At 36.7% G+C, this 18,578-nt stretch overlaps 1 protein-coding gene across 1 annotated transcript in view; it reads left to right on the top strand.

The window, feature by feature from the left end:
- DNAH14 (dynein axonemal heavy chain 14) overlaps positions 1-18,578 on the top strand; it is a gene marked incomplete at both ends in the record, with an annotated part of 211,297 nt that overhangs the window by 106,851 nt on the left and 85,868 nt on the right. The window contains 6 exons of the mRNA XM_083377402.1: positions 3,826-4,055; positions 7,676-7,792; positions 8,441-8,593; positions 11,813-11,942; positions 12,731-12,810; positions 14,085-14,260. Coding sequence (XP_083233528.1) covers positions 3,826-4,055; positions 7,676-7,792; positions 8,441-8,593; positions 11,813-11,942; positions 12,731-12,810; positions 14,085-14,260 — 886 coding nt within the window. The remainder of the gene's footprint in view (positions 1-3,825; positions 4,056-7,675; positions 7,793-8,440; positions 8,594-11,812; positions 11,943-12,730; positions 12,811-14,084; positions 14,261-18,578) is intronic.

The raw sequence follows: 18,578 nt of genomic DNA, 5'->3' as shown, positions 1-18,578 counted from the left end.
ACCTTATAATATTTCAGGCAAATGGCTGTCCAGTCTCTTCTTAAAAACCTCCAGTGTTGAAGCATTCACCACCTCTGGAGGCAGGTTGTTCCACTGGTTAATTGTTGTAACTGTCAGGAAGTTTCTCCTTAGTTCTAGGTTGCTTCTCTCCTTGACTAGTTTCCATCCGTTGCTTCTTGTCCTGCCTTCAGGCGCTTTGGAGAACAGCTTGACTCCCTCTTCTTTGTGGCAGCCCCTGAGATATTGGAACACTGCTATCATGTCACCCCTCACCCTTCTCTTCATTAAACTACACATACCCAATTCCAGCAACCGTTCCCTATATGTTTTAGCCTCCAGCCCCCTAATCATCTTTGTTGCTCTTCTCTGTACCCTTTCTAGAGTCTCAACATCTTTTTTACATCGTGGTGACCAAAACTGGATGCAGTATTCCAGGTGTGGCCTTACCAAAGCATTGTAAAGTGGTATTAGTACTTCACTTGATCTTGATTCTATCCCTCTGTTAATGCAGCCTAGCACTGTGTTGGCTTTTTTGGCAGCTGCAGCACACTGCTGGCTCATATTGAAGTGATTGTCTACTAAGACTCCAAGATCCCTCTCACAGTTACTACTATTGAGCAAGGTACCACCTATACTATACCTATGCATTTGATTTTTCCTGCCTAAATGTAGAACCTTACTTTTTTCACCATTGAATTTCATTTTGTTAGATAGTGCCCAGTGTTCGAGTCTGTCCAGATCCTTCTGTATCTTAAGCCTATCTTCTGGAGTATTGGCTATTCCTGCCAGCTTGGTGTTGTCTGCAAATTTGATGAGTTCCCCATCTATCCCCTCATCCAAATCATTAATGAAGATATTGAAGAGCACTGGGCCCAGAACAGAGCCCTGGGGCACCCCACTACACACTTCCTTCCATGTAGATGCAGTTCCATTGAGGACCACACGCTGAGTACGGCCTGTCAGCCAGCTACAAATCCATCTGGTGGTAATGCTGTCTAACCCACATTTTTCTATCTTATCAAGTAGTAGGTTGTGATCTACTTTATCAAATGCCTTACTGAAGTCCAAGTAAATTATATCTACAGCATTCCTCTGGTCCACTAGTTTTGTCACTTGGTCAAAGAATGCAATAAGTTTTGTCTGGCATGATCTGTTTTTGACAAACCCATGTTGGCTTTTAGTAATGACTTTGTTTGCATCAAGGTGTTCGCTGATTTGTTGTTTGATTATCTTTTCCAGAATCTTCCCAGGTATTGGGGTCAGGCTGATAGGTCTGTAGTTTCCTGGATCTATTTTTTTCCCTTTTTTGAAGATGGGAACTACATCAGCTCTCTTCCAGTCCTCTGGTAGTTCCCCAGTGCTCCAGGATCTTTGAAAAATATAGTTCAGTGGTTCTGAGATCACGTCTGCCAGTTCCTTGAGAACCTTGGGGTGTAATCCATCTGGTCCTGGTGATTTGAACTCATCTAGGCTGGACAGGTGCTCACTTATCATTTTCTTGCCTATCTTAACTTGCGTTTCTATTCTGTTTTTTATGGCACTGGTTTGGGTAGGTTGGACTGTTTTTTCCCTTTGTGTAAAGACAGATGCAAAAAACGAATTAAATAGTTCTGCTTTCTCCCTGTTGCTTGTCACCTTCTTGCCACTTTCCCCCACTAATGGACCAATCATTTCCTTAACTTTTTTCTTGTTTTTTATATGTTGAAAGAAGCATTTTTTGTTATTTTTGACTTTGGTCGCAAGCCTTAGTTCATTTTGAGCCTTAGCTTTCCTCACTTCATCTCTGCAGGCACCGGCTATTTGCTGATATTCTGACTTAGTTATGTGCCCCTCTTTCCAATTCTTATACTTGTCCTTTTTATCTTTCAATTTATCAGAGAGTTCTTTATGCAGCCATGCTGGTTTCTTTTGAGAGCTGTTATTTTTCTTCTTTGTTGGTATTGTACTAGATTGGGCCTTTATTATCTCACTTTTCAAAATTTCCCAAGCTTCTTGAGTTGTTTTCCCCTTTAAGATTCTCATCCATGGAATTCTTCCCATGGTCTCTCTAAGTTTATTGAAATTAGCTCTTTTAAAATCCAAGACTCTAGTTTGGCTGTGTTCTATTGCTTGTGCCTCCAGAATGTTGAATACCAATATTGCATGATCACTTCCCCCCAAGGTTCCTGTGGCTTTGACACCTTCTATCATTTCATCTCTGTTTGTGAGAATTAAATCCAATATGGCTAATCCCCTAGTTCCCTTCTCTACTTTTTGGGAGAGAAAGGTGTCTGCTAGGTTTGTCAGGAATCTGTTTGATCTTCCACTGGGTGCAGAGTTTGTCTCCCAGTTGATATCAGGGTAATTAAAGTCCCCCATTACTATTGTGATGTGCTTCTTACATACCTTAGTTAGCTGACTAGCAAAAAGTTCATCAATTTCCACTGCTTGGTTGGGCGGCCTATAGTATACACCTATGGCAATGTCATTTTTTCCCCTTTTATATTGACCCAAATGCTTTCAAGTTTACAGTATTCGTCATTGTTGTGCTCTATTTCTGTAGAGATAAAGTTATTTCTTATATATAAAGCAACTCCTCCTCCTCTTTTGTTTAGTCTGTTTCTTTTAAATAGTTTAAATCCCTCTAGCTGTGTGTTCCATTTGTAGGTTTCGTCCCACCATGTTTCCGTAATGGCAACAATATCATATCCACCCTCATTTACCTGAATTTCTAGTTCACCCTGCTTACTGTTCATACTCTGTGCATTAGTGTATAGACATTTGAGTCCTTTATGACTGAACCTGTGTTTACTTGCTGCATAACTTGTGTGGTGCCTGGCTTCCCCTATTTTCTTAGATTGCCGGGGACAGTGATGTTCTGTATCAATTAACTCACTATCCCCATTATTTAGTTTAAATGTTCCTCCAAAAAACCTGTCATTTTATTGCCAAGTAACTCAGTCCCTTTCTTGGATGGATGCAGACCATCTCTTTTATACATTTTTTCATTGGACCAGCTACAGACATCGTGACTAATATAACCAAAGCCTTCTCCTTTACACCACTCCTTTAGCCACATATTAAATTCTGCTATACGCTGGCCTTTTCCATTTTGCTCCTTATACACTGGTAAAACCTCTGAAAAAGTAAGCCTACAGCCTATTCTGCTAAGTTCCTGCCCCAAGCTCTGGAAATCATTCTGTACAGAGAGTACATCTTTTTGGGACAGATCATTAGTGCCAAGATGTACAATAGCCTCCACATCGCAGTCCTTGCTGGCATTCTTGATTATTTTAGAAATACGCTTCTTGTCCCTACTGGCAGTAGCACCTGGAAGACACCTGACCTCTTTCAAAACCTCTGTGTCCTTTCCTAAATTTACATCCCTTATAACTGAATCATCAACCAGAAGGTGGCTTCTCTTTTTGGATGCTCATAACAATCTAACAAATTACAATAAAATTGGCAAACTATACAAGATGGCAAGCCAATCTTATACCTTAAGTCTAAGACATATAACTTTCAAAAGGATAAATACAGTGTCCCTTTTTTAAATTTGATGATGATTTTGTTAATGTGTTCGATGGTGATTTTGTCAATGATTTATTAAACTTATATGCCACCTGGCTCTTGATAGCTGTGAGCAGCTCATAACAATCAAACAGATTACAATAAAATCAGATCTCACTCTTCATCATCAAATGTCTGTGTAAAAGGCCAGTTACTTATAACTAATAAAATATTCAGGATCTTAAATATTAACTTGCAAAACTATAAATACAGTATCCTTGTTGAGGTTTAGCAACAAAGTTGTATTAAGATAACTTCTTTATTCATTAATTTCAGGGATGGTCAGATATGGTTTTGGGAAAAGGAGCCTAATAAAATGCTCATACTATTGGGGAAAATTTTCATATTTGCATTTACTTGGGCTGTTGGAGGAATTTTAAAGCGAGAGGAAGAACATGAAGGTGAAACTCTCATTGATATAAACACTAGCCAAGATGAACTTGCACATGTAACATCTGACTTCAATTACCTTGTTCGTGATTTATTTGAAAAAAAACCACCTAGTAGTAAGTTCTAAATTTTTACTGCTTTCACAATATAGTTATTGTATATATTTCAATTGCATTAATTAAATAAATATTTATATTAAGTAACAAATTAATGGAACAGGAAAGGGTCAAAGATATTTTATATTTCAATGAAAGTGAACTACATGGTTTGGATTCCAAAATAATGAAGTTGACAAATATATCAACATCTATATTTTTATGTATATATACATATGTAAGTAGTATCTATATGACTATAGATTTTTAATACAGAAGAGATTCCAACTGAATAAACTAGCTTAGAAACAGAAGACATGCAGAACAATGGAAAAGTCGGATGTTTCATATAAGAGGACCTGGGATTCAATTTCTTTTTATACAAAGATATTAATAGAGCAGGGGAAAAGCCTTGGAAGTTGCTGCTTGTCAGCATAGACTAATTTAGTTAAATTAGCATTACTGCAATTATGAATGCACAGATGAGAAATCTACCAATTAGCAACAGAACCATTAATATAAACAGTGCTTTTTTTCTATTAAAAAAAGGTGCCAGAACACTCATCTTGTTAATCTTTTATTTATATAATTTTATTTATATATTTATTTATATAATTAAATATATATATATTCGATTCTTAATGCATCTTTCAGGCATTCACCAAATAAACTAGAATTTGTTGTGAGCATCTCCTTAAATACAAACAGCTCATAAGCCGGACTTACCTATATTAGCAACCACATTATTAATGGCTTGTACATACCATTTTAAAGATATGATCACATTGGTTCAAGTGAATGAGATGCTCCTATAACCCAAAATGCATGCTATTAATTCATCCCTGCCAAAATAGTTATTTTCATCAGACTTAGTTCATGATGAACTTAGAACACTAAGTTCTGTTTTATCAAATTATTAGTGGTGAAAAATTGTGAAATAGCTCCCCCATGTTTATATATTGCAGGTGGGTATAGTAAAGATGGAATATTTTTTTGTCTACTTGGAAAATGATGTGTTGCACTTTAATAGAGGAGGAGACAACTTTTGCATATATAGTATGACATATATTGAGTTCCTTTTGGAAGGACTAGCAGTGGGAGATAATAGATGTCTAATACAAGTGCATATGCTGCCTTCAACATATATGTGCTTAATTGATAGAGTCATGTTACTGACAAGATAATGAATTGCAAAGAAATTGTTATTAATGCATAAGTTAAACATTTTGTTTCTATTTCTTTACAACTGCTGATAAAAAATGGCCTGGCTATATTCAAATTATACACATAAGAGAACAGGCTTAGGTGAGAGAGAAAGTGTTACAATTCAATCTGTTTATGAATATAAATGAATATGTCCATAATTGCCCAGTGTATTTTAACAATGATATAGAACTGCGCTATGACGAGCTTACAATTTACATTTCTTATTCTCTGGGAATTAATGACAGAAAGAAAATGGATTGAAAAAAGTAGATGCAAAGGTAACATTAGATAAATATGAGAAAATATAGTTAATTAATTAATTAATTAATTAATTAATTAATTAATGGGACTTATATGCCGCCCTATCTCCCGAAGGACTCAGGGTGGCTAACAACAATAAAACACAATGATACAAATGTTAAAAAAAGATTAAACTAACAAGCCCCAGTGATAAAATATTAAAAACATTTTTTTAAAAAAAAAAAAAACCCTATCGTCAGTCCAGGTCAGCCTGATGGAAAAGAAATGTTTTGAGGTCGCGAGATCCGGGGCAATCCGGAGCTCAAGAGGAAGCTGATTCCACAGGGCAGGCGCTCCCACAGACAAGGCCCTCCCCCTGGGGGTCGCCAGCCAACATTGTCTAGCTGACGGCACCCTGAGGAGGCCCTCCCTGTGTGAGCGCACCGGGTGATGGGGAGTCATTTCTGGCAGCAGACGGTCCTGCATATCCTTAAGTAATTTATGAAAAAATGCTTAAGATTACCACTTCAGATAGACGTACAAAAACTGCAAGAATCCAGAAAGCCACTAAAATAGTAGCCATGAGACACAGTTCCTGGCTGAGGGAGTAAAGGAGACTATCTTTTAGAAAGCTAACTTTCACTCTCAGTGGCCATTGAGGACCACCTCCTGAGCTTGGAGCTAAGTAGGGTCAAATCTAGTTAGTGCTTAGATGGCTGACTGTCAGGAAATCTCAGAGATGTAAGTTAGATTGGAAAGTTGGGGGTGGGGGGTGGGGACCTAAGGACACCATAAAGGAGACAATGCAAACCAGTTATTTGTTGTTAGCTGCGAAGTCGTGTCCGACCCATCGCGACCCTATGGACAACATTCCTCCAGGCCTTCCTGTCCTCTACCATCTTCTGGAGTCCATTTAAGCTCACGCCTACTGCTTCAGTGACTCCATCCAGCCACCTCATTCTCTGTCGTCCCCTTCTTCTATTGCCCTCGATCTTCCCCAGCATTAGGCTCTTCTCCAGGGAGTCCTTCCTTCTCATTAGGTGGCCAAAGTACTTGAGTTTTAGCTTCAGTTGCAAAAATAAAGGCTACCCAGATGTCTCCGTGAAATGAACAAGAGAGGATTTTAACTGAAGAAAAGTTTACCTTGCTAATCTCGCATGATTCTAAAATTAGATCGGGCCAATGTAATCATGCCCTGGTGCAAGCTAACAACCAGCAGCAGCCTGCAACCTGCCTAAATGCAGGGATCCAACAACGGACAGGCATGGCCAGTGTCATAATTCACAGGACCCTTAATGGGCCTTCCCCTCCCCCCAGGCCCTCTTCCTTCACACCTGCTGCTAAGCCGTGGCTCAGGCGGCCTCGCCTGCCTCCTCTGAACTTTGCTTGCAGCCAACACCGCAGCAGCAGCTCCCTCTCCGGAAGGAGAACAAAGAAAGACCCTATTGGCTTTCAAAAGCCAATAGAGAGAGTAGCACAGTTTGTGCAAAAGTTCAAAAAATCTGTCAAAAAAAAGGTGCCGGAACGCCGTACTGAGCATTCTATGAGAAAAAAAGCCTTGAATATAAATGTATTTTGATTTGTTTAAAAAAGGAAAATTTTGAAGCATACTTGTAGAGTTGTGAGTTTACAGTTGTGTCTTTTCTTTATATGCTTTTTTGCCTAAAAGAATGCTAATCTGAGCACACTTTTGCCTTTCTTCCCAGGCACATAGGCACAACAGACATGCTCTTAGATTCTTCTCCTGCTACTATAGCAAGCTAGATATTAAGCTTTGCCTAGCACAGTCATATATTCCCTAAATACTGTATAATCTTTTTTTGTTGTAACACTATAATAATTATGTTGTGTTCTAAATAGTTTTGTTTGCTCAGGTCAGACTCCTGCTCTCAGGAATGTTCACATGCACACACTGAATATTTCACCTCCAACAATCTGAAGGGGAGCTGTGTTTTAGCTTGCTGAGGCATAAGTACAGCTACTTAGCAGGATCTAAGATCCAGGTTTATTTAATCCCATTCCCCATGCTTTAAATTTACATACCGTACATTCAAGCCAGTGCAGGGAGTGAGTAGGGTAGAGTTATATGACAGAAACATATCTGCTATACACTTTATAGAAAATATGCACTATTCACCCATTAATTTTACACTATTTATGTAATAAAACGTGTCTTTCGCTTTTTGAACTTTCAGATATTCAGCTGCCATCTGGAGATAAAACTGTTTTTGATTATTTTGTGGATTTACAAACAGGAGAATTTGAACCATGGGGACATTTAGTTCCTAGCACGCAATTCCTTATCCAGAAAGGTGAGTATAGTTATAGTTGCTTTATGTTATTAAATTATTTTGAAAGTCCTGGAAAACATTTAATAAATTTAGAGTTTAGAAACACACATATTTCTATGAGATGAAGTTTAGGAGGAGAACAGTACTAATATATTCAGAAATAAATTCAATGCTAGATGCTGAGGCCTAACTATAGAAATTAAAGCATAATACTGTATGATTGAGAATAGATTCCTACACATACAAGTAAATTTTGAGCCATTAAGAGCTGAAAATATCATTGTGATCATCTCTAAAAAGAAACTGTGATACAAGTCTTTTCCATTCACAGACAGCCATTATCACTTCAATAAACATAGGTTCCTCACAAAGGCTCAATATCACCTAATTCTAATTAGTACATTTTAGCAGGATTTATATAATTTATCCACTTTTATTTATATGTACTTGCTATCATTTCTCCCGCCTGTTCAGCGGCTGGAAGATTAAAAGGCAATATTAAAAGACAATTATTTTCTTGTAGTCTTGAATGTCATAGCCTAATTGATTTTTGAAAGCTAAAATGTTATATCCCTCATCTGTTTATCTTTTTTTTGTCTATTTGTTATTTATACTATTTTAAGAAATTTTGATATTTTAAAATAATTATTGTAATCTTTTAAACTTTAGAGACATCAGATCTTTCTGATTCTGATAATAACATGTTAGAAAATCAAGAAAAGAAAATGGAGGCCTCTGCATTTATTCCCAATATTGATACAATTCGTCACAGTTTCCTAGCAAGTCTTCTTTTATTGTCAAAACATCCAGTACTGATTATAGGTATGATCATATTTAAATATTAAAAAACAAAATAGACTCTATCTTGCATTTAACTATAGGATTACTCTTATATAATATTTTCATTGTATTATTTAAAAGCCCAGTCATAAAAATAACTATAAAACTCTTGTGCAGGTAAGTTAAAATGACCATAAAAATCACTGAAATGTTTAAACAAATCTAAGAACCGTAAAACATAGTATTTTGAATTATCTGAGAATAGTTGGAATGTAATTGCTATTTTCAACACATGGAAAATTAAGATTGCCAAAAAAACAAACAACCCCTGGCTAATTTCTATGCCAGATCTGAACTATGCAGTCCAAGAGTTGTAAGCATATAACACAGTTATGAAGCATTTAATCTAGTCAATTTAAATTCCATTTATTTACAAGCTATATTTATACCTTCTAGATTTCTTGGGAACCTTTCCTCCTCCCAGTAAGATAGGGGCTTGAATTGCTCTTCTTGGGCCTATTGATATTTTCAAGAGAATTGTTATATATAATTCTTATAATTCTTAGTTATTGAGTTATAGAGGTGATTTAGGAAGATAGAATTATTTTTTTTAAATATAGTAGACAATGTATTATGGAAAAATCAACACAAGTTGAACCAATATCTAGCCTAGTTTGAAATATGACTGATAATAATAATTTTAATTATTAGCTTTAGTTTTTAACAATTTAATTATTTGTATTAAAATATCATTTCATTATTTTAGAACATTTTAATTATTGTTATTATGAGTTTTAATATTGTACAACTTTATTTAATTAAAGGGTACCTTGCATAAAATTTACTTGCCACAAAGAGCAAACTAATAATACAACAAGTTGTTGGATCAATTTGCTTACTTATGGGCCTGTAATAACATGTCCCTAGTCTTCCAGTATCTACTTTACTCAATCTTTGGGACAAAAATACTTAAATACTTCAGGAAGTATCAAAACACCACTATTTGTTGCTCCCCTTTTCAGTCTGTTTAGATTTGTTTTTCTTTCAGTAAAGATGACAAGGGTTAAACATTCTCTGTTTGTAATGTATTGGGATTTTTACTTGAACTGATTCATGTGTCTGTTTGAATGCTGCTTAAAGTTGCTCAATGGTGTGTCTGTGTAACGGTCACTGACTAAGCCAGACTCGTTGTCTCCAAGAAGATCATTGGTTGATTTGGGGCAGGAATGTGTTCCTTTAAACCTATTAGCCTCCGCCTAGTGGCCAACCATATAAGTAGCTGCGCAGCAGCCTCTGTTTCAATTCTGTTCCTGTTTGCCTCAATAAAGCATGTTCCTGTTTGCAACCTTCTGTCTCGCTTATTGCCTGCAAAGAACTGGCTACACAACACTGTTGATATCTAAAGTTCTAGAATGACCTCCTTTTAAATACTGCCATGTACTGTTCTTTCCAAACTACATGAGAAATAATACTATCCAATCTCCCTCAGATTATAAATTGTACTATTTTATAATATGCCAGAAAGTCCTTATATTAGGTACATAGTTCCCTATATTAAGCTTAGTCATATCTTACATTTCACTTTTCATAAGTGAAAAAAGTTTTCACTTACTTTTTTAAAAAGTATCCTTTGTACTGATCCTTCATATTTAGATTGGAAGATTATGTCATTTAACTTTATAGAATAATATGAGCATGTTTGAAGTAAAACTGGTTGTCTGCATGGCATACTGATTAAAAGTTGCCAGAAGTAATCAGTTGTCTCATTGTTTATATTTTTTCTATTTTACCATCAAGTATTATGTAAAAAAGCTTGACTGACCAAAGCCTAAATGAATGGTGGAAATTAACATCTATAGACTATTTTAGGACAAACATGGCGGGTGATAGGTGTAAGAACTTTAGATAGAAGAAGAATAAATGATAAAGTATATGAATTAAATTAAAGAAATAAAAGATTATAAGTATGTTATTTGCTAAGGAATATGATGTATTGGATCTGAATGAAAATAACCTGATCTTGAAAGGTGGAGCTAAAACATCCCTTTTACATCCGTTAATCTTTAATACCATTAAGAACATCTGCCTATCCCTTGGGATAGGATTCAATAGGTGGATAAAAAAAATCTAAGTCTAGTCTATCTAGTTGATTGTGCAATGAACCACCATCATCATCATAATTTATGAAATTTGTAGGCCACATGGTTCTCAGTGACTCTGGGCAGTTTGCAACAATAATAAAATACAATAAAAGATAAAGATAAAGCATGGCAAACATAATGAAATGAAGGGTCTCATTCTCCCTTGCTAAAGACTTGGTGAATGGTGGCTGATCTTCATAGATTTTCTAAACAACAAAAGAGTGGAGTCCATCCAGATTTTGAGAGAATCTCATTCCATAAGGCAGACACTGCTACATACAACATGCATTTCTGGGGTCCTGCTAGATGGCATTGTTTTATCAAAGGAATCTGGCATGTGCCAATCCTGCAGGCTCAGATTGGCCAGGCAGATGCTATGGGAGACAAGCAGTCCCTCAAACAACTAGTCCAAGTAGGGCTTCATAAGTAATAACCAGCAAAATTGAATTGCACCCAATGAAGAAAACCAGTGCAGTTCACGAAGCACAGGTGCTACATGATTATAATGAAGAATCGCCATTACTGCTTGTGCCTCCACATGCTGGACTAATTGAATTTTTCAGGTGATCTTTAAAGCCAGCCCAATGTAGAATATATTACAGTAGTCAAACTGTGAGATGACTAGGGCATCAGTGACTGTCTGAAGGCCCCAATCTAGAAAAGGGCTCAATTGGTGCACCAGATGGTACATAATCTTTTCTGGTCCAGCTGAATATGCTCTTCAACCAGGACCTTCAAGTCCAGGAAAACCCTCAAACTGCATATCAACCTTGAAGGGGAAATTTCTAGCTCATCCAAGATAAATGATGGAATATGGCTCAAACATCAACAGCTTATATTGCACAATAAATGCACAAAATATAGTGCATACGTTAAAAATACATAATACAATTATAGTTTGTACAATATTAATGTCCCCTTAGTAATTCTTGTTAGAATAGTTTTCAGTTAAAATAATTTTGGTGTTTCTTTTGTTGAAATTTATTTTCTTAATTACAAATTACAAATTAATTACAAATCCAGCTGAATGTTTTTATTAATTGAAATTACAAATTTTATAATTTCTTCACCTCCTTCATTATAATGATAGAAGCCTGATAGTCTGTTCTACAATTTTTAGGAGACCCTGGCAGTGGAAAGACCACTATGATAGATAATATGCTTGGAAGACTTCAGAAAGATGGCTTAAATATAAGGAAAAAAACAATATTAGGAGAGGTCTTTTACTATAACCAAACTAAAATAACAAGGTAACTGCTAATAAACTTAGAGGGTAATTCAAGCTCTTTCTTGAATATATTGATCCTAAGTATTTCAGCAATACCTGACTAGTATGTCAGTAGTAAAACAAAAGTGAGGATATCTCTTTTCCTCCCAGTGTCATTTTTTAATAGATTCTGGTTTGGGGTTATGGTAGAGGACTGGAAAAGTTTTGAAACCTTTATATCTACATCTCCAGTCTCCAGGGTTTTTTTTCTCCTGATATATGACTTTTCTACTCAGGGGGAAGAGTCACTGTGCTTCTCTAAAGCTAAATCACAGTTGGTCAGGTCTGTCTCATGTGACAGTGTATTTTCTTTGAATAAAGTTGTTAAGGTTGATGACTTATCTATATAAATAAATTAACAATAGTAAAGTAATAATAGATACAAATTTAATGTACTGGAAAATAACTCCAGTATACTGTATAACCTAATGAGAAGGAAGGACTCACTGGAGAAGAGCCTAATGCTGGGAAAGATCAAGGGCAAGAGAAGAAGGGGACGACAGAGAATGAGGTGGCTGGATGGAGTCACTGAAGCAGTAGGCGTGAGCTTAAATGGACTCCAGAAGATGGTAGAGGACAGGAAGGCCTGGAGGAATGTTGTCCATAGGGTCGCGATGGGTCGGACACGACTTCGCAGCTAACAACAACAACAATACTGTATAACTGGAGTAATAACTCCAACCAAATTTTTGTTTGATGATTTTATGACAGAACTGGCAAACTTTATTAATTTGTGTTTTCTTCATTCTGTATTTATGTTTTACTGTCTAGCTTGATGAGGAACTACAGTACATTGAAGACAGATCAGTTTCGTGGCTCTTGGAAAACACATTCTTCAACCAAAGAATTACGTATGTCATTTATTTAAAAAAATGTTTTAGGGTTAGATTTTGTTTTGAATGAGGATATATTAAATTTTAAAAAATAAGTTCTTAAAGTCCAAATAATACCTAATGCTAAATGATGAAATTACATCTTTAATAAAAAAGAACCTACTAAAGAGATTAATATTGGACAAATTTAAAAGAAAGTAAAAGTTAAAAAATGGTTCCATACAATAGCCAAGAATTTTATTCCTTTGACTTTATTTCATTTTTTTATATGCATCTGGGTTTCTTTGCCTTAGGATAAAAGGTTCCCCCGCACATGCATGCTAGTCGTTTCCAACTCTAGGGGCCGGTGCTCATCTCCGTTTCAAAGCCGAAGAGCTAGCGCTTGTCCGAGGACGTCTCTGTGGTCATGTGGCCGGCATGACTAGACACCAAAGGCTCGTGGAACGCTGTTACCTTCCCACCGTAGTGGTCCCTATTTTTCTACTTGCATTTTTATGTGCTTTCGAACTGCTAGGTTGGCAGAAGCTGGGACGAGTAACAGGCGCTCATTCTGTTACGTGGCACTCAGGATTCGACCTGCCAAACTGCCGACCTTCTGATCGGCAAGCTTAGCGTCCTAACCCACTGAGCCACCGCGTCCTTAGGATACCACTGCCTTATTCTTAAAGTTGAGAATCTTGAAGTAGATTTATGACTGGCACAGAGTAAATTTATCTATTGAATTTTTAATTAATTCTATTATTTTGCTTTGTGCAAACTAACTTATTTTATAGCTTTGTTGAGAAGTGACTGCCTTTTGAATCTTTCTACCATTTCAGAATGCAAATTTTAATAAATTTGTTCTGAGTACATATACATATACACTTCTGTATAAACCAGTCTTAACACGACTGAGAATTGAGCTCATCCTGAAATGGTTTTTAGCTTTACTTCTGTTGTTTAAGAAAAAAATAATATCCAAAAGGTATTCTAACAAGGAATTCTATATAGTTATATCAACAAAATTATTACACTCAGTCGTGTTAACCAGGAAAATCAGATAAGTAGCACTTAAATTGCCTTAAATGCAATAATAACACAGGTAAAGTTTGCTGGCTCAAAATGCCTGTTTTCTATTTGATTCTGATTTTACTGCAGCTGTTATGTAGTAACAGTTATAAATTATACTACAGCTAATTTTTCCTTGATAATTTTTTAAAATGTATGAATATAGTAAATTAGGAGTATGGAAAAATATAACCCCCAAAAAGGTTAAATATTATGTAAAATTCTAACAATTCAATTTGTTAAAGTTTCAGCTCTGAGCTCAGTAAGAGAGGATTCTGATGTAGAAGAACCATCTTCAGGGCCTATCATTTGTAAATTACAATTAGGTGCTCATACAACTGCAGCACAAGCGAAGAGTTTGATCACGCAGAAATTAATACTGAAAAGTAAAGATGTCATGGGTGCTCCACAATCTAAGCAAGTAAGAATTTTAATGAAAGCTTATCTGTAACACACATACATAAAAAGCAGTTTATTCAGTCTTCATTTCAAAGAGAATCGATTTGATCCACACTTAGTCTAATGCAAGAAATAGAATATATTAACCTTTTAAAGGTTTCAAGAATCTCAGATATTCATGGCCTCTAGAGGTCCAAAGTAAAATACAAAGCAAAAATTTACATTTCAGAAAGTTGCCAAATCTCAGAAAATTTCAGGTGAGATCTTGCAAAATTTAATGATCTTAGGAAACTTTTAAGGCCATTTTAAAGAACAGCCTATTTTTAGGTGCCCATTGCTCAAAAGGATGCTGATCTAGAGCAAGGCTTTTCAACCAGTGGTACGGGTACCACCTGTGGTACATTGGCACCTGGCAAGTGGTATGTGACCATCCTAAAGAAGTGATAGCGGGGGAGGAAAATGAGCTGAACTGGTGGCAGCACTGCACAAGCCTGAGCGAGAGATGGCTGGAGCTGCAGGGCTGTCAGGGCTCAGCAGAAGCACCAGGATCAGCACTTCTTCGGGGCTGTCAGGGCTCAGTGGAAGCACTGGAGCTCAGCACTGATCCTGGCACTTCTGAGCCCAGAAGAAGTTCCGATCAGCTGGAATGTTACAACATATCCAGGGTCTTGTGATTTACATTCAGATGCTTGGCAACTGATTCATATTTATGACGGTCACAGTGTCCCAGGATCATGTAAAGTGACCAAAACCTGCTGCAACCACCCAGCAGACAGGGGGAATAAAAACCAAACACCCCCACTCCACCCCCGGTGCCAATCCTCAACAGAAATGCTCACAACAATGAAAACTTCAGAGAGGAGGAAGAGCGCCACTGGGCGGGCAGGCAGGTGTCTTGCTCGGCTGTGGCTGGGGGGGGCACTTTTTTCACTGCCATTGTAACTTCAAATAGTCACTAAGCAAACTGTTGTAAGTCGAGGACTACCTGTACTTCATCACTTTTTTCCTTTTTTTTTTTTGTTCATCAAGTTTTTGACACCTTGCTAGGTGACTGGTGGTACTCGGATGTTGCCATATCCTAAAAGTGGTACAATGGGTGAAAAGGTTGAAAAGCCCTGATCTAGAGTCCACTTTTTGAGAGCTAGTTCTCAGTGCCATTGATGAATATTCAGTTGATCTGTAGTAAAGGCAACTTTTTTCTTTTTCTTTGTATTAAAAATGTGCATGAATAAAGCATAAGAAAAAGAGGATCTTTTAATAATGAGCATTCTCATTCACTGAATTTGATGATTACTACTCTTACTGGATTAGGAGTCACTAAAACTTTAGAGAAAAAAAACGAATTAATTCCACTGCTACTGATTTTCTCTCCCTCCCTCCCTTCCTTCCTTCCTTCCTTCCTTCCTTCCTTCCTTCCTTCCTTCCTTCCTTCCTATATCTATTTTTCTATTATCTATCTATTTTTTTAGCAGATAAAACCCCAGCAAAACAATTCTCTAATTGCTTTAAGATCATGCTGCTTAAATTCAGTGACAAAATAGACTTTTTGACTAATGAAATCCTGACTTTAAAAAAAATGAATAAATGGAAGTTTGAGGTATTTTAGAGACAAACCATTTTCATCCTTATTCCCCACCACAGCAAAAAAAAAAGGCTAAAATTATGCCACTGGAATTTGTCAGCAAAATTTAGCAATGCAATTTGGACTCCTTTAAAATTGTATTTTGAGTATTGTATTGGTAGGAATTGTAGTGGGAGTACACTGGGAGTAGTATTGCTTCTATTATCATTTTTAAATCCCTATATTAATAGTCTTCATTTAGCAACTGCAATTGGAACTGGCAATTCAGTCAACAAGTGAAGCAGTCACTAATTGAAACCACAACTGTGCTTATGATCTTACTTCATTTCCCTTTGCTTTATAAACCTGCAAAGGTCATAAATGTGAGGATTGGTCATAAAGTTACTTTTCCATCATAAAGTTACTTTTTCATCACTGTTGTAACTGCTAAATGAGATACTTGCCAAACAAGAATTACATTTAAAATCACTAAAAGCCACAAAAAAGTACCAAAAGTTTCAAACATCCTCCTTTACTGACAGCATCAGAAAGTATTTGGCTCACAAGAAGCAAGTTGTGTTCTCCAGCCTAGAACAAATTGTCTATCTCTGTGTTACACAGAAAGGAACTGAGGAAAAAAACAGGAAAAGAGTTATACAAAATGAACAAGACCCATCCCACCACCAAAAAACAATTTTTAGATGAGAGAGAAGGAAATGGGTTACAATTTCCTGACAGCTAGAACAATTAACCAGTGGAACAACCTGCCTCCAGAAGTGGTGAATGTGTGGTATTTTTCCCCTATGAGGAGAGAGGGAAGGGAATTTTTACACCCCCCCCCCTAAGAAAAGTGGTGACTAACTACCCAGGGGAAAGAGAGCAACTATAAAAACAATTTTAATCTAATTGGATGTATATTTTTTGAAACTTGGGGACTACAAATGTTACTTTTCTCATTGGAGACATTTTTTTAATTTTATTTTTTTAAAAAATAAGATGTGAAAAACCACCATATAAATTTTGGATTTAAAAAGCTTAAAACGCTGTTGGTGACATCTTGTGGTGAAGTATGGTATTACAATTTGTTATTGCCTAAAAGTGTTTTGTCCCAGCCTATGTACATCCTTGTTAAATGCACAAGGACAAAACCCCTTTTGCCAAGTAGGCTGGAGACTCAGAAGAAAACAGACCACTTAATATTGGTAACAAACCTGCCAAATGGTCCAAGAAGAAAGGCAACAAAATACAATCCAAATGGAGAAAATTGTCCACACGAAACACAATGCAAAACAGAATTATTCACCAGCAATACCAACAGAACATGACCTTATGAAATACTTTGCAACGGTTGCCTTCAGCAACCAGCACTGCCCACACATTCCCTTTTTGTAATTCAGTCCTCAAGGCGTGGCTTCTCAATGCCTTCTCCCCCTCCCCCAGAGTCACCCCATTGCCTCTGTCTGGCCTGCTCTCCTGTCCTGTCTTCATTTGCAGGGGTCTCTCATGTCCTGCAACTGTGCATCCTCCGAGTCCGACCCAGCCTCCCCACACAGCTGCGTCTCATCCTGAGCATGAGTGGAAGGGCCAGGCTCCTCACTGGAATGTAAGTCTTGGAGCTCATCAGAGCCTTCCTCTGACTTCGATGGCTCCTCAGACCCCTCCTCCTCCTCCTCAGATTCCCCAGACTCAGCTGCCAAGATCACAGGCTGGCACGGAATCACATCAAAAAGAGACTTGGCTTGAAGCCCAGACTTTAGATAAAATTTCTTTGACCTTGACAGCTACCACCTGTGAAATACCCAGCTGCAAAGAAGGAACTTCTGGGTGGCATATCTAGCATGCTGGGACTATGAATGTAAACTTTTACTGACTCTCAGAGCTATACTTGGGGAATTGCTTTCCTATTTCTTTACATGAGAAGCATATGTTATTATACGAGATGATGGAACACCTTGGACTATAAACTCTTACTTGATAACAATTTCAACTATAAAGACCATCTATAATGCGTGAAATAGATGTCCCATACCCAGCTACAAAAGAAAAAATACTATTTTTAATGTTTCATTCTAAAGTCTGCAACTTAACATACTATTAAGAGAATATGGATGAAGACCAGGAAAGAATCCTTTCCATGTTGAAATCAATATATGAAACCATCCTTTCAGCTTGTGACAAAATAAGAAGCAACATGAAGGAAAAAGATGCCAGCTTAAATATACAAACCCAGATCTTGACTACAACCAACTAACTAACAATGCAGAAAATAACAGGAAAATTGGAACAACTAAACACCAAGACAGAGGACCCAATTGATCAACAGAACCAGCCAATGGAAAAATCAGAAAAGGGAGTGACAACATTGAAACTGGAAAACACCTTTTACAAATATCAAAAGAAATTTGAGGAAAAGCAAGAAGAACAGACTGAATTGAAGATAAACCTATCAGGACAATTGTGGGAAACTGGAATAAAAGAGAGGCAATCTAATAAATACAAATGGCCTCATTCTTCCAAAAAACCTTCAATAAATGGTCTTTTTATTTCAAATAATATATATAATAATAGAGGGAGAACTATTTGATGATTCAAAGGGACTGACATGGAAGGTTAACTGGCAAAGGAAGAAACCCAGAATAAGGCTGAAGAAAATAATGGCTTTGATTTATTAGAGAGGATATTATATTACTAATTAGAGGATTGAATATGGTGGAAAATAGATAACTTTTAGAAAATAAAGTAACATTATAATTGAATATCTAAGATGTGTAATAAGACT

The sequence above is a fragment of the Vipera ursinii genome (assembly GCF_947247035.1).
Source record: "Vipera ursinii genome assembly, chromosome: 1".
NCBI lineage: Eukaryota > Metazoa > Chordata > Lepidosauria > Squamata > Viperidae > Vipera > Vipera ursinii.
This window is presented reverse-complemented; position numbering and strand designations above follow the sequence as displayed.